This window comes from Peromyscus californicus, unplaced genomic scaffold (genome assembly GCF_007827085.1).
Source record: "Peromyscus californicus insignis strain IS unplaced genomic scaffold, ASM782708v3 Scaffold_10__1_contigs__length_136768540, whole genome shotgun sequence".
NCBI lineage: Eukaryota > Metazoa > Chordata > Mammalia > Rodentia > Cricetidae > Peromyscus > Peromyscus californicus.
The window spans coordinates 68,686,000-68,711,393 of NW_026294391.1; the positions used below are offsets into that span (position 1 = coordinate 68,686,000).

At 32.8% G+C, this 25,394-nt stretch overlaps 1 protein-coding gene across 1 annotated transcript in view; it reads left to right on the plus strand.

Annotated features, from left to right (window-relative positions):
- Positions 1 to 24,241, plus strand: part of Dach2 (dachshund family transcription factor 2) — a 511,265-nt gene extending 487,024 nt beyond the window's left edge. The window contains exons 10-14 of the mRNA XM_052735012.1: positions 3,187 to 3,335; positions 3,461 to 3,608; positions 7,897 to 8,043; positions 9,180 to 9,245; positions 19,460 to 24,241. Coding sequence (XP_052590972.1) covers positions 3,187 to 3,335; positions 3,461 to 3,608; positions 7,897 to 8,043; positions 9,180 to 9,245; positions 19,460 to 19,464 — 515 coding nt within the window. The 3' untranslated portion in view covers positions 19,465 to 24,241. The remainder of the gene's footprint in view (positions 1 to 3,186; positions 3,336 to 3,460; positions 3,609 to 7,896; positions 8,044 to 9,179; positions 9,246 to 19,459) is intronic.
- The last annotated feature ends 1,153 nt before the right edge of the window (positions 24,242 to 25,394 follow it).

Here is a 25,394-nt window from a genome sequence, read left to right on the forward strand (position 1 = left end):
TCCTATCTGCTGCTGGGGGAAGCCTCTCTGATGACAACTGGACAAGGCATCATCTATGAGTATAGGAGAATATCATTAGGAATCACTGGTTTTTAATTTATTATTATTATTATTATTATTATTATTATTATTATTATTATTATTTGACCAGTCTTGTTTGGTTCTACCCTAGGTCTCTGGGCTATGCCATCTCCAGTTCTCAGAGATCCAGGCAGTATAGGATATGGGCTCCCTTTCATGGCATGGGCCTCAAATTAAGCCAGACATTGGTTTAACTCCCAAAAGTTCTACACCCACCATTGGGCCAGCACATAGTGCCAGCAGGACAGATTGTAGATTGAGGTTTTTGTGGATGGGTTGGTATACAGGATTCTCTCTCTGTATCCTTTAGAGTACCTTCTCATGCCAAAGAGACTAGAACATAGTGGTAAAAGCTTCATCCAGGCACCAGCTCAACCTATGTAGATTTTTCAGGTGGACTGGGGGTGGGTGGGGACAGGATAGAAGGTATCAGGTGTGTGGGGTGGTCAATAGAGGGAGAGAATGCAGGGAGAGACAGTTGGAATTGGGGGATAGTGTGGGAACCCTGCAGTGGAAACATCTTGGAATCTATGAGGGTGACCCTAGTGATGACTCCTAGAAATGGAGGACATCAAGTCTGAACTGGCAGTCTTTTGTAGCCAGTGGTCCAGGGGTGGTCGAGTTGTGAGCCCAGTTGCCAAAAACAACATCCACACAGCTCATTGAACGTAGAAAACCTTATTATTTAGTACCATCACTTAACATTGTAGACCTTATTGATCTTAGAAAAATATCAAACATAAAGATGACTTAATATTAAGAGCATTATATCGATGCCCCTTGATCATAGAATTCCTCTTCCCTCTCTTCAACTGGACTCCTGGAGCTCGGCATGGTGCTTGGCTTTGGATCTGTGCATCTGCTTCTATCAGTTACTAGATGAAGGCTCTATGATGGCAGTTAGAGTATTCACCAATCTGATTATGATTTAGGATACCTATGGAGACAACCAAGCCAAACTAGTAGGAACTCATGAACTTTAGGTCAACAGCTGTGGAGCCTCCATGGGACTGGACTAGGCCCTCTGCATAAGCAAGACAGTTGGGTAGCTTGATGTGCTTACTGGGCCCCCTGGCAGTAGGATCAGGATCCGTCCCTGGTGTATGAGCTAGCTTTTGGGAGCCCATTACCTATGATGGGAAACCTTACATAGCCTTGATGCAGGAGGAGGGGCTTGGATCTGCCTCAACTGAATGTACCAGGCTCTGCTGATTCCCCATGGGAGGCCTTACCTTTTCAGAGGAGGGAGGGGGAGAGGTGGGGGGTAATCTTGGGGAGGGGAGTGTGAGGAGAGAAGAGAAGGGGATCTGTGATTGGCATGTAAAATAAATAAAAAATTTCTTAATAGGCCAGGTGGTGGTGGCGCATGCCTTTAATCCCAACACTTGGGAGGCAGAGCCAGGCGAATCTCTGTGAGTTTGAGGCCAGCGTGGTCTACAGAGCGAGATCCAAGACAGGCACCAAAACTACACAGAGAAACCCTATCTGAAAAAACCATAAAAATAATTTATTAATAAAAATAGAGCATTTTGTTAAGAGATAATGCTGTCCCGTTAAAAAAACTCCCATGAAGATTCTTACCATTATATGCCACAACTTCCCACACAAGAAATTCCACAACAAAACAGGACGACTGTCAAATCATTGGATTTCAAGGTTCTACACACACACACACACACACACACACACTATATATATGTATATATATATATATATATATATATATATATATATATATATACACATGCATATGCTTCCAACTGAAAAGTGAAGTCTATGTGACAAGTTAGTATCTACAGAAAACAGGCCAAAATATAGACTTTTTGTAGTGCAGTTATTTATATACCATATGAAACTGGTTAGATATAAATTTAATTCAAACCTAGTTTTTTTTAGTGAGTCTATTTCAAATATATTTACTAGCAGAATTTTATAATCACAGAGAAATGTATTTTTCAAAGTTTGTTATGTCATTACTGAAATTCAGAAACTTCAATGAATAGATTAACTGAACTCTTATGATAGAAGACATTCTGTGCATGAATATTGAAATATTAGTAACTGAGTTTGTTTTAATCCCAAGATTACCTCCCTAGGAACTTTTACTTGAAATTTAAAAAAAAATGTTCCTATTCCAGATATAGAGAAAACTACTACATATTTCATGCAATTCACTTAAGAAATTGTTAACCATAATTTATATAGATAGTCAACTTGTTAGGCTCTCATGAAAAAAAAGAAATTCCAGTTATTTCTGGATATTTCTTTCCTAAACAGTTCTGAAATACCTTAATAAAAATTTCTGTTGATGTTCAGTATCTGAAACTAAGAGATAATCTCATTTAAGTGCCCAAGACTTGATAGAAGATTCTTTAAAAATAAAAGGTGAGAATAGATAGGACTTGCAGTGTTCTTATAGATAATAATCCTCAAATTTAGAATTAACATTGAAAAATGTCCCATTTCCAGAAAGTAGATAATATCTTTATAAAAGTTGATATATTCACCCAAAGAAATTCCACCTAGTATTGAAAAGGAAAAATGACCACACGTGTATAAATATTAAAAAATATGATGCTAAAGTAAAATTATCTTAAGACAAAAATGCCATGTATTTTATGATTCTATTATGTGAAATATTGAGAAAAGAGAAAACATTAATGACAAAGTAGAACAATCATTACCAAGGACTAGATGGCAAATGGAGACTATTTGCACATAGTTATGAAGAATATTGTGGAAAAACTGAGATTTTCTGAGATGAATTTGTTGTCATGCTTAATATGTTGTGTAAAATTACTAAAAATTAAAATTGTATTTAAAATATATTAATTGTATGCAAATTATATATCAATGAAGGCATTAAAAATAATGGTACTCTATGAGTAGGTGGATTCATAGACAGACAGTGCTGAAAGAAATAGATGCCAACTTATACATCTGTTGGTAGCAATCTGGTTGTCTAGTTTATGGATATGACAAAATTTGAGCACCCATAATTTAGTTTTAAAAAGAAAATTGTTATATACGTCTATTAGAAATGACTTGGTGAAACATTTAGATTGTTAATTTGTGAACCATCTGACATTAATTTTATCATTACAGAAGAAGTACCAACTCAAATTCCAATGATGAAGTCACCCTTGGACAAGATCCAGTTGGCTCCTGGACAGGCATTGTCCCCTGGATTCCCTGGACCATTCATTTTTGCTGATAGTCTGTCCTCCGTGGAGACTCTGTTGACCAACATTCAGGTCAACAATATTTCTATAAACAAAATAAATGTAATACAAGACATTAGCACCTACATAAATTATTTCATATTAGAGAATTCAAAACGGATAAGATGAACTGCTTGTCATTTGCTGTACATTGACAGGGTCTACTGAAAGTGGCTTTGGATAATGCTCGCATCCAGGAGAAGCAGATTCAGCAAGAAAAGAAGGAACTTCGAATAGAGCTCTACAGAGAAAGAGAAATTAGAGAAAATCTGGAGAGACAACTTGCAGTTGAGCTTCAAAGCAGAAGTAAGTTGAACAAGTTCAATTAAATGGTGAATATTGTGTTGGAAATGATTTTCTTGCTTATAGAAACGCTTGCAGGAATAGCCTATAACTGCTAAAAATGAATAACAAACTAAAAACAAATAGTAATAACTAAGTCACATAGTAATAAGAAAGTTTTTCTCTAAGAGATAATGAACGACATTTGTATTTGGACTAGTTACAGATTTGAAAACATGCATAGCTATGGTTCTCTCATAATGTGATAAATTCTATCTAGGCATAGATTTTGTCACCTGGTCTTAAGTATAAAATATGTACTCTTCCCTAGACAGGGAGCTATATTATATAATTATAAAGTAAATCAAACTCAGTCTCTCTCATGGAAGGATTTACATTGTATAAGCCTAACACAACCAGAAAATTCCAAAATGCCTTTAATCCCAGCACTTGGGAGACAGAGGCAGGTGGATCTCTGTGAGTTCGAGACCAGCCTGGTCTACAAAGCAAGTTCCAGGAAAGGCGCAAAGCTACACAGAAGAATATCTTCTGAAGCTCATGCCTGAATCTGAGCCTTATAGTCAAAAATATAAAGGGCACACAAGCTTTCAGTTTAAATAGTGTGTATTAGTATAGGCATGGAAACAAACAAACAAACAAAAATCTTTGTACACAAGTGAGTGTATACAGTTTGATTTTTGAGTAGCTTTGAGTTTAATGAATTGCGTGGTGAGAGATGATGCAGAAAGATGAGAGTATGTAGTCAGAAGTTGTCCTGTGTCCTGCCCAGTCCTGCAGCCACTCAGACCCAAGTAACACACAGAGGCTTATATCAATTACCAATTGCATGGCCATGGCCTATGGCTCAATTTTCTTGCCCTTATATCTTAAATTCAGTCCAATTCTATTAATCTATATATCACCACGTGTTATGTGGCTTTACCTGTGTGCCATTGCATGCTGCTCTCTGGACAGCAGGATGGCATCTCTTGCTTCTCCTTTCTCCTTTCCTATTTCCTTTGGATTTTCCTGCCTGGCTCCATCCTGCCCTGCCATAGGCCAGTGCAGCTTTATTTATCAACCAGTCAGAGCAACACATATTCACAGCGTACAGAAAGGCATCCCACAGCAGGAGTACAAGTGAAATTATGAAGAAAAGTTTTTACTGTGTAAATGATGACCTTGGATTTTACCTTGCAAACAATGAAAAATATGAGAAGGTAAGCAAGGGAGAAATCTGACTTAATTTATATTGCATAGTTCACTCTAATGATGGGGTAATTTTTTCAATTTTATTATTGAGAATATAATATAATTACATTTCTTTAAACCCTCTCCTATCAACCTCCAAACTTTCCTTCTAATTCATGGCTTTGTTTTTCCCTAATTGTTATTGTGTACATGTAAGTATATGTGTATACATATATATTTCTTTATATAGTCTGTTCTGTCTATATAATGTTACTTGTTGGTAAGTTTTTTTAGGCACTGAACAACCAAATTATGTGCTCTTCCATGGAGAAGACTACCTCTCTCACTTCCAGACTTCCTTGGTCACATACTTATTTGAAGCCTCCTGGGCTTTTCCCCATTAACTTTGGCATGTCCATTGGTTTTGTCTTTGTTCAGCTCACATTTGGGCAGTCAGTTGGTGAGATGTTAAGGGTATAGCTTCTGATATTACTAGGAGACACAGTCTCACAGCAAACTCTCTGAGCCTCTGGTTAGGATTGATGTGAGACTGAAAGCAAGGAAATATTCCAAATGAGATTGCTCTCATACAAACAATATTAATAAGGATTAAACTATCATAACAGAAATATATGGAGACAAAGAGGAGAAAATAGAAGAATACTGTATTATTCAAAATAGAATTAATTTTTAGAAGTGTAAATTGTACACAATAAATTATATAAACTGAACTAGGCTATTTGAATACCACACAAAACTTTCAAATTAAACTTTATAAATAATTCCCACAGCTTTACATTTACCTTAAAACACTAAAAAGCAGCAAAGTAGATAATACCAGTTTCAGTTTCTTTCCATTCCCTGATTACCTTTCTTATGGAAAAATCAGAAAGCCTAAAATGAGTAGTAAACTTGAAGTGTGAAAGCAGAGGCACAAGCAGGAGAGACTTCATCATCTGGACATTTCACTGAAGACTGAAGGATCCTTCCAGCTCAGTAAAATTAAGTAAATTTAATACTTCTAAGTATTATACTGTAACATGAAATTGGTCTTAGAAGATTTTCCTATAGGTTTAGGAATCACTTGTTCAGGTTAAAATTAGAATTCTAATCACGGTATTATAAAGAATTAAACATTTTTCTTAAAATATCATTGCTACAAAACTATATTTTTAAAAGTATGGAAAGCAATATGTTTCTGATATTTAGCCTATGAAATAAATATCATATTTAGTCATGCTAATTTATACTCCTTAGTAGGGAACATTTTTATTCTTCAAACATCAAACATGAAATATATATATATAGATACAAGATTTTTAAATTGACTCATGAAAATCTACTGCATATAGCAAAATTAGCTTCCAACTTTTAGAGATCCACACATCCTAATATCTGTGAACTAACTTTTAATAGACCCTTTGGATACATTTATTATTGACATCTATTGTCTTTTAACAAGATAGGATCATTCTGTGTATTTTATGATATTTCCTGTGACTTATTTATATTTAATACACTTAGCACATTTTAAAATAATACCACTGCTGTTATCATTATAATTACTACCAATGATTACCATCTTTACTATCAAAAATACTACTGCTCATGTAAGCCAATGCTTGCTTATTAACTGTTTATGTGCCAAGCACTATTTTAAACTTTATGTGTAATAACCAATGTAATTATCGAAAACTACTATACTATCCTTGCTAATATTCTGAAACTGTTTATTTCTATAAATCATAGTAACAATAACTGAATCAGAAAATAATTTAAATTTTCTTTGCTTTCTTGAATATTTCATACCTAGTTTACTCAACTTTTAAGTGTATTTTAAGTGTATATCATGGAAAAGGAAGGTCGGAAAGTTCTTACTAACAACTTGAAAGTAATATCACTCTAAGATTATATTTCAGTAGACTACTTTTTCTGATTGAAATAATTTGTTAATGTTGTATTTTAATAATCATTTGAATACAATTACAATAGCAAAATAACTTCATTTTCAACCATACTTAACCATCTTTCATAAAAAAAAAACAAAAGAATATTTTCTGTCTCTGTCTCCAAAAATCTACTTTTCATCTTGGATTGCTGAATTTTTATTTCAGTTATACAATAATTTATTTAGGTAACTGACTCTCTTCAAGTTATTGAAAACATATTTGTATGTAAAATGACTAGAACTAAAACCTAGGCTATTCCAATATTTTGATCTGTTTAAAATATAGTATATGTATAAACTCTTTTAGCATTTTTAAATATCATATAATTCCTTAGTTATATAATGTACTTTTAAAATGACATAGAAAGTTGTGAACCAATACTCTCATGGAAACCAATGTTACTGTTTGAGGATCTACCATATTAAGTTTTCAGAGTTTAGAAATAATGTTTATATTATGGCAATAAAGTTTCCCTTTGAGATAGAAAGCTCTGAGAACTGAGCTGGAATTGTTATTTAGCTCTTCTTTAGCCTTTCTGCTTACTAGAGCCTCCTTACTGTGATTGCAGTTCTATAGCTTGCTTATATAATCATTGCGGAAAGTTATTCTCATTAAGATGTATATGAGTTTGTGTGTCTGTGTAGGAAGGGAAGGAAAGAGGGAGAGAAACAGAATTATTTAAATGAATAACCATTTGTTTATTGCTTCAATTGGTAACATTTCAGAGAAAGACACACTTGCTACTTTCATTTTTAAATAATAAAATAATACTTCATGAGTATTTACGTGTTTTATTTTTTGAATTTTGAAATATGACTAGCAATAAGTTAATGAGTAATAGTATTTCTTCTGGGAATTATAAAGTATTTAACAATTATTAAATGTATTTAGTATGACGTTAGACAATAATTTTTCCAGCAAACTGCCACATTGTATAGATACATGTGTATGAGAGAGCATACATATTAGAAATGTGACAGTAAAGATAAGTCGATGCTGTCATTCAACTACAGTCAACAAAACACCAAAAGAAGCTAATCATATGTTAGCTGCTACATTTATGGCTCTTTGCTTTTATACTTGAATAGATATACAATGTATACTTGTATCATTGAACTCGGCAATAATGCTGCATTAAGCATGCATTTGCAAACTACTTTTCCACATTTTAGGTACAATGCAAAAGCGTCTGAAAAAGGAGAAAAAAGCTAAGAGGAAACTTCAGGAAGCCTTGGAATTTGAATCAAAACGCCGAGAGCAAGTGGAGCAGGCACTGAAACAAGCTACCGCTAGTGACAGTGGTCTGAGGATGTTGAAAGGTAAGGCACACAAATGAAAACCTGAACAAAGCGAGAAAGAAAGGAAGAGGCTTTGACAAAGAGTATAATTTTAGGTTATGTGTTATAAGTCATATGTCAAACCAAAATAGCTTTTTCTCTGGGAGATATAAGAAAAAATTGTGGGTGGATATTTAATGCAGAATGTATCTATATTGAGGTCCTCAGGAAGAATCCATTTGAAATGGAATCCTAAATAAATCCTTGAAGATTCTATGTAAAGAGGTACTTGAATCAAGGGATGGTAATTGAATTTTTTCTATTTTTATTTTATGATAAGATTTAAATTAATTGCCTAAGATTGCTTCAATTGATTCAGATACAATGTGAATTAAATTTTCAGGTAACCCCCCTACACACATAACCTTTTTACAACATAATCACTAGCTTGTGAAAATTATCTGAGCACAATCATAACACATTTATTCATGCACTCATATAAAACTACAAATCACCATGTGAATATCAGTTTCCCTTGCACTTGACATAAACCAGTATCATTCACTATCATATCTTCCAAGGGGAAACTACACTATAAAGTTGAGTTGCTTCAATTTAGTCAATTGTATGTATCATATTTTGGTTGTTCTGTCATCCGAACATGTTAACTGAGTAGTTTTAGAGGTTTGTTTTTCTCTTTTTATATAGACAGTTATTTTCCTAGAATACATCTTTAGAACTTTCCATGTACCTGGAAATATATTCTTAACTGCATAATTCAGTTATAGTATGTAAAATTCCTCCCTACCATTAACAATAGAAATGTCAAAAGAAAGAAAGGAAAGGGAGGGGAAACTAAACAAAACAAAAACTGCGTATACACACATAATAACAACAACAACTAATGAAAAAAGAGACTAAATTTCAAAGAGATAAAGAAAGAACATATGTGAGGGCTTGAAGGACAGAGTGTGACGTAGGCAATGATTTAATTATTTTATAATGTAAAAAAACAAAAAAAGTTTAATAGAGAGAGACATATTTGCAGACCAAAAAAAAATACTCCTTACAGTCTTGTGTTATGTATAATGCCGAAATATTGGCTTGCTGCGATTTTTCTTTAGATGGAATCAGAAAACAAAGAATTGTACCTTAATCCTGAATGCCAATTCTTTCAGATACTGGAATTCCAGATATTGAAATAGAAAATAATGGGACTCCTCATGACAGTGCTGCCATGCAAGGTACAATAAACAGCATTCTCCTTCCTATAAATACATAATGTGTACTCCATGGAGGCAGGGTAGGGAAATTTTTCTATGTTAATAGATTTCATCTGGGTAAAATAAGGTTAACTCTTCATACTCTGACCTAAGAAGCAATCTACAATGATCTTCATTGGAGAAAAGCATATGATATTACTTTAAAACTTCTAACTGTGCAATTACTTAGGGATTTCATAGCTATAATGTGAGCAAAGATCTTCCATGTTTAGTTACTGACAGGATATATATTTGCATGTTATTCACATTCTAAAAGTGTTTAAATACGTAAGAAACTTTTCACAAGCATACTGTACATATGACTTGTAGACTTCACCGCTTTAGTCTTTGTAAAGGGCACAAGTACAATAATCACAACCTATGGATATTTTGAAGGTCTTCTACGATATTTTTATTAACCTTCAAATGTTGATAGAAAATTTTAGAAATCTTCTAAATATAGAAATAAGAATATGATTTATAATTTCCAATTTGCATGATTTACATAAGTACATATATCTTTCACAATATTTTAGAATATTCAACAATAATAAAGTGGATAAAAGGCATCAATATAGAGTTCTGTCAGACTGCATAGGCCCCAAAGAGTAGACTTACACTTAATCAGTGGAAATTTTCCTGTGTAATACTAATGTAGTTTTAGTTCTTTATTCATCTATAGATTGTATTTATATTCACACTTACTGTTTAAAACAAAGCCTGAATATACTAAAAATGCATCTCTAATGGATAATTTTTCTAACTTTACAACGCAAAGGAAGACATGAATATGTTGTTCACTGAAGGGTTAACACATGGAGCCTTTCTGCTTTCAGATTGTGTCTATGTGAAGGCAACAGCAGGAGATATGAGCATGCTACTGGACAGCTTCAGAAAATTTAGAAGTCCACATTTCTGTAGTTTTGAAATTATTTTTATAAAACCAGAAGCATCAGATATCGTGAACCTTCTGATAATGCTTGACTCTGCTGCACTTGAACAGCTAAATGCATTAATTTCATTAACTGTGAAAAATGCATGTGCTTAGCTTTTTCAATGATGTTTGGGCTGTTTCTTAGGTCATTTTTGCTGGCCTGCTTCCTTCACACAATTTAAAGGCCACATTATCTTTTGTCAGAGTTAAATAAAATGGGATTAACTGTTTAGCCGGTTCATTTACCACAGCTAAATTCATCAAGAAAGTGCATAACCTGACGGAGGTGGGTCATGCATTTAATCCAAGCACTCAGGAGGCAGAGGCAGGTAGATCTCTGAGTTTGAGGCCAACTTGGTCAACAGTGAGTGAGTTCCAGGACAGCCAGCACTACACAGAAAAATCCTGTCTTGCAAAACCAAAAAGAAGGGAGGGATGTGGGGAGGGAGGGAGAGAAAGAGAGAGGGGGGAGGAAGGGAGAGAGGGAGGGAGGGGAGAAAGAGAGAAGGAGAGAAAGAAAGAGAGAGAAAGAAAAAGAAAGAAAGAAAGAAAGAAAGAAAGAAAGAAAGAAAGAAAGAAAGAAAGAAAGAAAGAAAGAAAGAAAGAAAGAAAGAAAGAAAGAAAGAAAGAAAAAAGAAAGAAAGCCACTACTTGTGGACCTGGTGACTGAGATTCCTGTTCTACATTAGGTTCCTGATAGGAGTGAATTGGATGAAGTGTTTATTTGCTCATTTCTGAAACAGTAACACAGAGATATACACAAAATCTTTAGGGAGCCCAAAGTTTAATTGTGTCCCTAATTTGAATGGTACATAAGATTAGTATTGGACTGAAAGGAGAATCCAAACAGTACTGGTAGATTTTACCTACATCATGATTTATCCCTGTATCTTCAAGTCATTATAGTTTATTTTTATGATGCCTTTAGATGACAGAAATAATATTTTCCCTATTCCAAGACATGTAGATTTTGAGTTGTCATTAATTTACTTTATTTTCACATAACAAACAACTTTTACCTTATTCAAGTGTGATCAAAATAGTCACATAAGTAAAAATAAATTCATCCCATATTCATTAAATAGCTTTTGCACACTAATTTATGTTTAAAGAAGCGTGTATTTTTATATTGGCTTTCTCTGAACATATTTACTAGTTTATTAAAAGTAACAGAATCAGATGCAATATTCTAAGTATTGTGGTAGTTTATTTTAAAACAAAAAAACTGACCATTTCCAAAATAAATTGTTTGCTTAGTATCTGTGGTCAACATTGTACATATATGATAAAATATAATAATTTAATAATTCCTCATTAGATATAATATAGACTTTTAAACTACATCAAATATCATTCACAATAAATGTGGTAAATATTGAAAAGTATACATTCTCCTCTTTTTTAGTCCAACATTTAAATCTCTCATCATTACTTTATGAAAAACTAAAGTGAATATTTTATGTTAAAATTATATTAGAATCACAACATATCAAAAAGAGAATTTTATACCATGCATGGTGGCACACACCTTTAATTCTACTGTATATGAAGCAGAGGCAGGTGGCTATCTGTGACTTCCAGGCCAGACTGCTCATCATTGTGAGTCCCAGGTGAGCCAGGACTATATAGTTAGACCCTATCTCCATAAACAAAAGATTTTTGTCAGCAAAAATAAATGATTTTTTTAGAGGAATAGATATCTGAAATTATGATCAGAATTAATCATAAATATAGTTCACAAAATCAACTTTAATAATTACATAAGACACTTAATAATTTAGCCTATCATTTTTAATATTCATAATTGAAAGATTAATTTTATCTTCATTCAAAATCTTTAGAAACTCTATAATGCCTGTAAAACATGAAATGTAAGCTTAGCTATTATTTTTCTATTCTTGCTAATAGGTTTGTTTTTGTATGCCATGGCTTCTTTTTTATTTACCTTGAACTGTTTACATATTTTTCACCTTCCTGTCTTACTTTTGTAAGTTGGAAGATTACTTCCTCTCTTTGTTTGAGAGAATCAGTTCACTCGTGCCAATACAATGCCATTGCCAAAACTCATCTGCATCACAGGAAACAGTTCAGGCTTCATTGATGTCCTTTCTCTTCCTATTGTCGATAGCTCTGCTGGATAGAAATCTATCATTAACCTAGTGCTCCTGCTTTTAAATTCAATTAGTTCCATCATGACATCTTCTTAAGAAGAAATAAAAGGATCTTGATAAAATATTGCATGGCACTCTTAGAAGCAAAGCAATCATACCTAGTTTTACCATAGTGTCCACATAAATTTGAATGAAGACAAACTACTCATGATCATTATATGTTTTATAAGTCTCATCAGCTTATTTTATTTCTAATGCACTTTGAATGTTGTTTGACAAAAAGGATAACATGCGTAGATAACCTCAATAAACAGAATTTTATATTTCAGCAGTCTATGATTATACCACCACCTAAAGGTTTTCAGGTGGTCAACCATGAGTAAAGTATGCACTCTGGTGATTATCTCTACAGTCTCAGGAGCTGAATTTTTCAGAGGAGCATATGACCAAATGTGGTCCAATTCAAAATCTTCTAACTCAGCTGGGGACCTGAAAGACAGCACATCAACCATCTTATCAGTCAATCTCTGCTTCACATAAAATAAACATACCAAGTGTCATTAAGTGTACCTTCAGATCAATGATTTTTGCAAATGACCTTTAAGTGGCATTTGTGTGGTGCATTTTTGCTGATAAAAGCAAATTAAATTAGCACAACTACAAGTGAGCTGATAAAAACCAAAACTGAACAGCAGTACCATTAGCTAACAAAGTAATATTTTCTCTTTACTGCATTCTGCCATTTAGTTATTATCCTATTGGAAATCTAATTATAATCCTTTTACTCCCCAGTCAAACTTCACAGTTTTTGCAAGCTTAGCACTGACAAGTGATTTCATTACATTTGATTGCCCATGCCCAGATTGACTTAACTTCACTTGGAGACCTAAAAGCCCTCTCAGTTTCTCAGATTCCCTGTTTGCACATTACTGCAACAGCTCCTTTAATTAATTAGCATGAACAGCAGTAATATGAACTGCTGAACAGAAAATAACATCATTTTATGATCACAGGGAGACTTCTCCTTTTGCATGTTTATACCTTAGTTAACTTTTGTATGACTATATTTCATCATTAAGAGTGACTGGTAGAGTTCATGGTACAAGTTTCTTAAATTTAATAAAATGGATATTATTATCATCTTAAAAAGAAAAACCAACACATGATATGAACTCCTAAATTTGAGATCAAAGCAGGTAGTATATAGAAACTTTCTAGTCATAAAATAAAATAATAAAAATAAAATAAAAAAGAGATATCATCATAAAATTCAAGGGCATAGTGACCCACTGTGGGTGTGCCTGACACTTCATTGGTTTTTATAAAAGGAAAACAACAGGAAATGCTAAGAACTGATTTTTGTAAGTGAAATACCTCTATGGATAATTTTTACATGTGCTTAATTCATGTTGGTTAATATAAGGTAATTGAACACCAAAATGTTTTTATTCTGATATTTTTCTCTAATGCAAAGGAATTTTCAATAATTTCCTTTCATTTGTAACCAACATCATTAGTAGATATTAAATTCAGCATGTTTACTAAAGTTAAAAATGTTGTATAAAATAAGCTTATTAAATTCTTTATTCTAAGTAGTTTTAGTTCAAAAAACATGAAACATGGTAGCTTCTTCAGAACAGACACTCACCACCGAAAGATATAAAATTTATGATTTCTTCTAGTGTACCCTAAAAATGACAATGAAAAATTAAAAAGCAAAGTACATTTGAAAGAAAAAGTAGAAGATTTCTCTAATAAAGGTGTTAACTAATTCCCAAACTCTGTGTCTTTTCAGTCTCTTAAGAGATTTCACTAACTACTTCTTGCTCTAATCCCACCAATTAATTCCCTTCATGTGATGTCTTGTACTGTGTTGGAAGGTGTGCACAGTCTCTCTAATGCTCTCCTTGAACAGTGGATATATATTCTCTTATGGAGATGTTTAACACCTCAGGGACTAAAGAGATTATAGAAATGTGAGTCACCTTAAAGACTTCCTCTCAAAAGTTTTCTTTGAAATTAGGAGTGTTGTACTACTGTCTCAGTCAGTGTTCCAATCCTGTGAAGAGACACCATAACCAAGGCAACTCTTCTAAAAATAAAGTATTTAACTGAGGGTTTGCTTACAGTTTCAGGTTAATCCATTATCATAATGCCAGAGAGTATATGGCAGCATGCAGGAAGGTGCTGGAGAGGTAGTAGCTGAGAGCTACATCCTGATCATCAGACAGAGAAAGAGAGGGCAGGGGGCTGGTGTGAGCTTTTTAAAACTTCAAAGCCCAGCACAAGTGGACACATTTCCTCCAAAAAGGCCACACACACTACAGCAAGTCCACACCTTCTAATTCTTCTAATCCTTTCAAAGAGTTCCACTCCCTGGAGACAAAACATTCAAAAGAATGATGGCAATTCTTTTCAAACCACAACTACCTGCAACTGCCATCATAGATAGAGAAAGGTTATACCAGAATCCTTGTAATGTCCTAGTGTCTTTCTCTAAAGTGGCAAATATGAATGTTATTTTATTTTCATCTTAAGTTTTATTAGGTATATGGAGTCTTTTCTTCTCGTTGCTGTTGATTTTAACCTCAAGAGGAATGTGTTTTAATTTTTTTAAACATTCAGGATTTTTATCTTGGTCAATCATGCCTCCCAGATTATATCATACCACTCTACTGTGAAAAAACTATTATACCATGATACAGGTCATGTTTCTAGATCTTTGTTTAGGAGGATGTGGAACTACTTGATCATTTATGGCTTAATTGTCATAGGTAGCTTACACCATGCCATTGCAGAGTTAGCAAAATCATTTGTCCTGACCCAAAATCTTCAGTGTTTATCATGATGATAAATCTCTTGTACAGATCTAAGTCTTCCAGACTTAAAATTCCAGCTGCATTTCTTTTATACAATAGATGAAATTACAGTGATAGTGAGGTATTGAGAATTGCAAACCAAGACACATTCTGGTCCTCAGCATTTGGAGTCGACACAGGTTACACAAGTAGTTCTTTAATAAAAAGGTCTTTCTTTTACTACCAGAGAGGAAGAATAGTCTACCTAGTAGCTACTATTTTAGGCCTCATCTTTACAAATGCAAAATATTTTTAAAGATTTATTTTTATTATTTTGTAACTGTGTGTATATGTGTATATCTGTGTGGGTATTACACACCAGTGTAGGGGACCACAGAGTCCAGAGCTTGAGTTACCCACAGGTGTGAACCACTAGAATTCAATTCTGGGAACTGTACTTGTGTTTTCTGGAAGAACGGGAAATGTTCTTAATCACTTAGTAGTGTTTCCAGCCCCTATTTCTTTAAAACTAGAATTTACCCTTACCAGTGTTTAATCTACATCTGAAGAATTGTAAAATGAAAAAAATCCTTTTTAAATTAATTAATTAATTAAAAAAGTTTTTGAACATAAGTTTTATTTTTAATTTTTATTTTGGAAACAGTAAATTATATAGTGTTTTCATAGATAGTTCTAATCATATCACAATCATCATACTAATTTCAAATTTAGAATTATTATATAGCTGCCATCTGATTATACACTGATTCTGTGCCAAAATATTTGTCATATATGAATAAAGATTTATACATTAAAATTTGAGTAGTGAACCAAAGAAAGACAATTCATAGTATATGTGTAACAATATGATATTTTGTATCAGTTTCTGACAAAAAATTGCCCTATAATATTATCCTTATGTGGTTGTTTAAAAATCTTTGATTAGCTCATTTTGAAAGTATGGAACTAATCCATGAGGTCTTAGTTATGTTGCTATAGACAATGGGATTGAACACTGGCCCTGTGACTTATTGCCCTCATTTTATATCACTATTAATCAATGCTTATAATAATTAGTTAGCTAACTAGAGGATTTAGTAGTACTCCAGTATTAAACTATCCAGAGAAACACATAGTCAGTTTTCTTCAGTCTGTAGTTAAGATTACCAAAAACCAACAATAATTTAATAAACACTTGCAAGATCATTTTGTAAATGCTGGGATACTAGTTGCAGAAAAAGATAAATGTGATACAGTTTCTATTTAAAGCTGTGAAGAGTCGCAGAAATAGTAATAGCATTCTATTATTATCAAAGTCACTTCACACTGTCAACAGAGCATGAGTTAGGTAATTATGGACTGAGCTTTCCTTACTGTAGGGTTTCACTATAAAATTTGTATGTTTGATCTAGCAAGCTTGTTTCTCATTTATAATAGTCACATGACATTTTATTTTGGAAATGAAACTGACATTAAAGAAAATATATGTAATTTACTTCTTTAAAGTCAAAACCTTCCTTTTTGAAATAAAGAAAAGGGGAAGTGCTGGGGATGTCTTTCTGTATGCTGTGAAAGTGTGTTGCTCTGATTTGGTTCATAAATAAAATGCTAATTGGCCAGTAGCCAGGCAGGAAGTATAGTATAGGCGGGATAAGCAGAGAGGAGAATTCTGGGAAGAGGAAGGCTGAGTCAGGAGTAGCCAGCCAGACACAGAGGAAGCAAGATGTGAAGGCAGAACTGAGAAAAGGTACCAAGCCACATGGCTAAACATAAATAAGAATTATGGGTTAGTTTATGTGTAAGAGCTGCTCAGTGGTAGACTTGAGCTAATGGCCGAGCAGTTTTAATTAATATAAGCCTCTGTGTGTTTACTTGGGTTCAAGCAGCTGCAGGACTGGCGAGTGAGAGAGATTTGGCCTGACCATGGGCCAGGTGGGACACAGGAAAACTTCAGCTACATTAATCTTTTCCCATTTCTTCTATTTTTCATTCTTCTCCATATTTTGATTCATTTCAGATAAAATTCATTAGTGTTTTTATATCAGTTTAGCAAATATAAGTAGTTGCAAAATTAATTAATTAATTACTTGCCTTCCCTTTCCCTGCTGGGAAGCAGAACTCAAGTGCTTTTAAAATTCTTTATAGGATTCAAAAATGTCTAGTCTCTTCTAAACATGTATGTTTTTATTGCCATTTTATAACTGGTGTGTAGGAAGTAAAATGAAGTTGCTTAAAGAGCACTGGTCAAGTAGCCCAGTTTTTCAGTTAATAACTAGCCAACCCAATACTAATCATTAGAAGTCTTGCTACCTCTCTCCATTTTACTTTCTCATCAAGATGTCTGATGACACAAATGACAAGTAGAAGTTGTCATTACTGCTATATTCTATTAAATATACATGAAGTAAGCTTTTGGGCTTACATATGTAGCTTTCAGTAGAGATGAAATATTTGACATCTAAGTAACATTTAAAATATTCTGTCAAACCTGGACTTTTATTATGTAGTTATATAGTACACAGATCCCTGTACATTGCCCTTGGTGAGAACAGAAACCTTTTCATACCCTGTTTGTAAGATAAATCATGCAAGAACTATAGTTTTTTAAATTGGGAAAGTATGTAGTATATTATTAAATCACAAAATCAGAGGGACTCTTGAAAACATACATATAAATAACACTATCTTGACTGAGCAGGTAGTATTTATGTATTTAGAAATATATATATATATATATATATATATATATATATATATATATATATATATATATATATTTATGTAGATGATTGTAACAACAATTAATGGAAAAAGAGGCCATGAATTTGAATGAGCACAGGAGGGGTAGGTTTAAGGGAGGGTTTAGAGGAAGAGGGAAATGACACAATTATAATCTCAAAACATAAGAGAAATTATTTTTAAAAATGAACAAAAGATGCTTAAATTCTGTTCTCATATCATTTCCAGAGAAAGAGGTGACCTGTATCTTGCCTCAGGTTTGATTCAGACATAAATCTCATTTTTTACTAATGAGAATGTGAAGTAGCTATTATTTTTAAGAAATTTAGTTTTTAAAGTTACATTCCTAAAAATAAGCAACATACATATCTGGAAATATGATGCCATATGATTTTTCTCCATACAAATAGAATGAATCAGATCCTATAGCATTTTATTATTTGAATTTACTTGCAGTGGTCTGCTTCCCTACTCTGTAATATGTTGGGCCATATTTATACTAGAGTATTAATAACTAACTATAACCCAAGCTAAGTTAGCTACTATTCTTTAGGGAGAATAGCACATATCAAGGTTTTTTCTATGAATAAAATAAGGTTCATACAGTTAATTTTGCATTTAGTTTGAATTGAATGAGCCTAAGACAGAATTATGTTGGTTGTAACCTCACATATTTTTTATCTTTCTTTTATTCGAGTTAGGGAACCATGACCCATCAGTGGTAATTCCAATGTCAAATAATTTAGTGCTCATTTGAAACTTAGAAATATATCAATTCTACAGCAACTTAAAGTAACACTGGGCTTAGGACTTAGACTCACTTAAAAAAATAGATGAATAGTTCCAAAATAAGGTAGCCACTAAAAAAGAAAATCTGGTAACCTATTTTTCCTCTGCTGAAGCTTATTACTGCTTATTGAGTCTCTTTCATTAATATAAGTGGGCAAGTGCTAAGGAAACACTCGAAAGGAAATATCAGAACAGTGTAGGAAAAACCATAAATGCATTTTGCTCAAAACATAAACCTCTGAAGACATTGTAGACACCCACTTGGTAATGTTCAACATGAGCAATTATTTTTAAATAAATGTCCTGCCAGGGAAGGAATTCTCATCTAGAAGAAGTATTACAACCTTTACCAGAGATTTTTTTGCCATAATAGAAAATGGTATGGATTTTTACTGATGTTTTAAACAATGAAGGAAAACAGACAACCTCCTAAATGCCTTGTTTATTAAGCTAACCATGCATTTTACTACAGGTTATAAAGCAGTAGAGTATACTCAAAGGGCTCATAAGCATATTTTAGTTTGGGACTATCATTTAGACCATTTTCATATTGTTGATATCACCCACAGAGAATAAAATTAAGATTTAAAAATTGTAAATCTGCAGTTTTCATCATTTCAGTAAATTTCATTTTTTTTAAATGAAGCTTCCACTATAAGACAAAGCTAATAAAATAGAATATGGATTACACCCATATTTATTCAAATGCTTAATATTTATATGTATATCTATCACAGAAAATACTATAAATTGAGTTTGTAGTTAATTTTTGATTCTCTTTTTGGGGATGACATTTTGACCAGGTCTTATTGTTTTTCTGTGCAGCCTGAACACTGATGCCGGAACTCCAAGTGATCAAAGACACGGATAGGGTGCTGTAGCAGTTACCTGCTTACCTAGTGTTGTGATTCTTTAGAATTCATACTCAGATTCTTTTAAGATATGGAACATTCAATTACTATTTGTTCATAATTGATGGATAGAACATTGAACACCTAGGAAAAATGCGCTGGAGATTGGACTTCCCAAGTTTTTAAGGGGCAATCATAATGACTGAACGTACTACTTTTATAGTTTCTTTACTCAATACTTTCAATGAGCTCATAGTGCTTCACAAACATTATCACGTTTAACCACACAGCAGGTTTGTAGTGGCATAAGTAGGTGGAACAATTTTGAAGATGGATAAAGTGCTATTTCTAGATTGTATGTGAGAAAATAAAATGCAGAAATACTTACTTTGAGCTGTGCCTATTATGGAATAGCTTTCTATTTCTCCACTATGGTATTTAATATAACTTGTATTAGCAGACAATTTATTGGTACAAATGATTGATATTTGTTCCCATGGTCTGTGAGCTCACTTTGTAGAAGAAACTGCCTGATTTGTTCTCTAAGAAAACATAGAGAGCTTTAATTTCTTGATCATGACATGACTACATTTTCCTTTGAACTGATGGTGGTGGAGCAAGTTATTTACTCCCTGTCATATCCCTTATCTTTAAATAAGACATTGATAAAAGATGTTCCCCAGCATACTAAATATGACTCCTTTATTCTTTTCTTCTTCCTTTATGTCCCAAACATTGCTTATTTCTTATTATACTAGCAACAGAAATAATTATAAGAGTAAAAACTACAGACACAGGAAAGGAGAAAAGCAGATATGATGGGTCACTCACCTTATGAATATTTACACTATTCAACCTCTGGTCTAAGTATAATCAGGTAACTAGCATTTTCAAGAGATTTATAAATGGTTAATTTGGCCTGAATTGCTCAGTATATGTCCTGAAATATTTTTAACAGTTTACTTACTAAAGACATGGCCACAAATTTGTGATATATAATTATTACCATTTTCACACTTCCTAAGAATCTAATAATCAGTATTTGAGTGATCAAAAACCTTTAATGACACTTCTCAAGTATTTCCATTACACCAGAAAAATCTTATTCACTGTGTAGTATCTGCCCTAGATTTTGACAAAAAATGCTACTCATGCAAATTGCCAAATGAGATTTAATCCATTTTCCATTAATCACTTCCTTGAAGTAATATATGTAGTTTCTTTTGTACTAACGACCAAACTGAAATAAATTTAAAAATAATACATTAATTCAAATCAATATGATGTAGTGGTTGTTTCATATCCTGAATAATTTTTTTCTAAGATATAAATATTTTGCTTTTGGTGATGCACACAGGATCTACTTGTATACAATCTATTATGTTTCAGCCAACTGCATCAAAATAATACCAATTTAGAAATGATTTTTGAAGATGAAATAAAATATTTTGGCCATATAAAATATATGATCTGAATAAAAATGATCTATGGCTAAAGGTACAACATCCAGAATTAACTCTTCATCATATAGGCAGAGAACATGTACTAAATGATACAGAAAATTGAATAGTATTTTAAAATCAGATCACTTAAAACTACTTTAGGTGAATGGTAGAAATCCTCATGGTTTTTCTTTCTGGCATTTCCCACTTGTTTGCTCTTGGGTCTTTATGACACCCAATGTTAGTTATTCCTTTCTATAAACTTTAGAAGTATAACACAGGAGGCAAATGTCACAGGTACTGGATTTGGGACAGTCAAGTGTGGCTCTTGATGACTCAACCTATCGTGAGAGGGTGTCCTACATGGAGAAGACCATACCAACCGTTCTGTCCCAAGTGAGGCATTTCAACAATGAGGGAAGGATTGCATAAACCTGTATTTTTACTTAAAACACTGTTGTATCTACATATATGTAATTCCCCATTTTGCCCACTGGATAAATATTAAAGCAGTAAACTAACTGCCTGCTCTCACCAAGTGTCAATGTATATGTCCCTTATGAGTTTCAAAGCACCTAACATTTCTCTGGAGAGGGGTCTTTCATTGCTTTTCCTAATCTATAATCATGTTTACACACAGAATGCATATGAGATCATCTCTTATGTTCAGGTGTAAACCCTCTTAAAAACATGAAGCAGTCAACTCCTAATTAGCTGTTTCCTATTCCTAATGAAGTGAGCATGGCAGATTTGGATTAAAATTCAGATGCAGCTCTCTTCTGTTTATGGTTCCAGATGTTTTTGTTTTATCTAGGAGTTTACTTTGACAGCTACTACTAAATGATAAATCACTCATGTTATAGTTAAAATGAATTTTGAAATTGAAACGTGGCAAACTTTGAGATTGTTCCAAGGAACAGTGTTGATTACCAGGTCAATACTTGTTCCTTCCTTATCATCAGTCTATATTGGGATACTCAAAGAAGTAACAGACAATGTCTCAATATTATAGAACATGTTGCACTGTTTGGATACTGCTATCCTTAAAATTTGGAGAAGTTTTCCTATTGGGATATCAACTTATGGTATTCTGGGTAAACAAATTGATTTATATCATAATGTAGTCTTCTTGGTAGCCTAGTGTTTCTTTTGATTTGCAAGCTGATGTGGAAACTATTCCTGATAGGCTTTGTAAGTGGGCACATTTAATGAAAGTTGTACACAGATATGTTTGCCTCTTGTAACAAAGATAAGAATTAAACATGATAAAGTGAAAGATTTTTCAAAAACTGCATTTTTCCAAAAGACAAACAGTGATTGTCTTTTCCATTCATTGCTGTGTTTATATAACTTTTTAGATGACATGGTTTGTTTTACCATTGCTTTAAAATGTGTAATGTTCACAATTTGCACTGCATGATTCAAGTTTTATTATTATTGTATAAATTTCAATCCTGGTAAAAATGACTGACATTTGATGTTGATGACCTTTCCATTGATATTGAGACTATGCATACAGAGGATGAGGTGGATTGTAGAACTGAGTAAGTATTTGGTCAATATCATCACGACTTGAACTGTCTGCAAGATTGGATTTCATTACAGTACTCAGACTCTATCTCAAAAAGACGAGGTTATACATTTTTCTGGGGTTAAAGATTAACCAACAGTTATTAAAAATAGGTTTTTATTTTCTGGTCACTGCAACATAAAAGTTAATTCCATTGTTTTCTTGAGCAAATTTCTATTTACCTGCTAATGAAGACCAACACTCTAGCTTTTCTGATTAATGCAGAATCAATTATTTTATTCTATTACCTTATATCTCCTTGATTTTTGGTTTAAAAGTAATTCCTAGGAAATTATATTAATTTACCTAACATGAAATCTTCTACACAGAAAAAAAATATTATAGAGATTTCACATACTTTCCTCCTTACAACTCAAAACCTTTTTCCAATCTGAGATATGATTTTAAAAAGACAATATCAGTCAAGTGTGATCATGCTTGCTTCCTTCTGCACAAAGAGGGCAAATTTGATTCACAACGATGTAATTTTAAGTATTACTTGAGCACAGGGAGTGGATTTGTGCACATTTATGAACACATTCTTTCCTGCTTCCTCTTCTGCAACCAAAGGAAAATTTTGTTGATTTAGCTAGCTAAACAAGCAAGTCATAAACCAGTACAATGGAAAAGAGCAATTTTAAGCTCCAAGAGGCAGACTAGAATTTCCTTTTCATTCTCAATAATAAACTTTATCTATATCAATCAAATGCTACATAACCATCAGATGATATGGACTCTATGTTACAAATATTTAAATGAACATTGGTTTTACCACTTAGGTTTCAAATGATATAAGAACTAGTCTCTATATAGTGTGCACAATCTTACAGTTAACATGGGGAATGAAAATTCTAAATGACAAAGCTGTCATTGTTTTAGAGCCAAACCAGGTAATGTCTTTCGTTCTGTTTTGGTAAAGCACAGGAGCTTCAAGTGTAACATTATGTACAAAAGGAAAAACTAATATAGATCTCTATAGACATTATAAAATAGTTTATGAAAAGAGTCTTTATCAGTTTTTCATGTCTTCAATGCTGTATAAAGAAGAGGAGTTGTAGCATGAAGTTTACTTGAAGGATCTTTGAAATCTGATGCATTAACATAAAGAGATGCAAAATTAAATTTTACCTATATTAAATCAATCCTGTTACATCAAATCATTTTAGGTTCCTGAAGATAGATGTTTTAGTACTTTCATACCTATGCTTCAGTAATGTTCCACAGAAGAATTAACATGTTTTCTCTTTTTTAAAGGAGGTAACTATTACTGTTTAGCAATGGCACAGCAGTTGTGTTCAGCCTGAAAGGTCCCTGCTGACTTGCATTAATGAATATGCTTGTGATTCCAGTATATCTCAGAAAATATCCATCATGGAGTTATTTCAGTTGTGTTTATCAAGAAAACTTTGTTTACTGAATCATCTTTTCCATGTTACATTAAGGAAAAAAGGAACATGTGCATATTTTAAAAGCAGTGATGTAAACGTTGTCCTTTCATTAGATTGACCAGTTTAAGAACATGAACTAAATCCTGATGACTAAAGTAACTTGACCATACTTGATGCTTTTTTATGCTCATTTCTGCTTGGCTTTTGTCCTTCAAAGAAAAAAATACAGTAGTATCTTAGAGACTAGAAACTTATATGTATTGTTTCTTTGTTCTACCATATGTTAAGTACACTTTTGTTTAAAATGTACTTGCTAAACTTCAGTATAAATAAAAGCATTTTGACTTTGTCAGTTATCACTGAGTTTTTATTTTCATATTGCCAACTGCAATCATTGAAGAACATAGCAGAAACATTAAAATCAAAATCTAGAAAGTATGAAGATGCTTGTATACATTTCTATAGTGTTGTGTTAAAAAGTATGAATGCAATTTTTTCCAGTTCACCTGTTTAAATGTCCAGTATTCTTGTTTTCAGTTGTTTTAGTGACTCACACTAGATTTTCCCTTCTTGTGTGTGTTTGCTTAATGATTCTGCTTTTAGGATGGAGGATTGCAATCAGTAGAAAAATATCATAAATGAAGAACTAGGAACTAGGAAATATTCTCTGTATAACTATTTCTTAAAGTTTCTTTTAGACCCACTTTCAATTGAAAACTATATGAAATAAAATCATATATATGGTATATATACACACATATATTTTATATAATTTATGAGTTCCTTATCTGACAAACCTGCAAATACTCCAACCATTGTGATACCTTGTTTTGCCCTTGATTTTTCAGTGTGAATTTCACTAACTACCATCAATAAAAGCCATACTACAACTTGAATGCCATACTACCTTAAACTTTCCTCCTCTACATAAACTTACCCACCATCTTTATGTTTGACCTCACAACATCTCAGAACACAGCTACAAGGCACCTAAATTCTTTTCTTTTTGACAGAGAATTCATAGAGATATAATTGTATATCAACATATTCAGAGAATAGGTTCAATTACTTTAACATAAAGTTGATACTTTATATCACTTTAAATATTATTATATATGAACATACACTAAAACAAAAAGTAGTAAGATGTTCAACACAAAATTCATATAACATAGTTCATTATTGCTGTTTGTTACTCAATTGGTAATATTGACATAGGTTTATATGTATTCATTATATATGCCAACACATAATTAAAAACAGACTTTTCCAAACACTCAGCATTGAGTTTAATACTCCAGTACAATTTGCCAGTACACTTTTCATTTCCCAGATCCAAGTCAGTTGCGAAATTCTTTCTCTTCTGGATTCCCTTGTTCAGCAGCTCTATCTCATATTTTTTTTTCCACTGAGTTTTGCCTTAGCTGTAAATTAAGTGTATTTCTATAAATGAATCATGGTCTTCAAAGAATATAGACTAGTTTTAGAAGCATTAGTGAAATGTTGAAG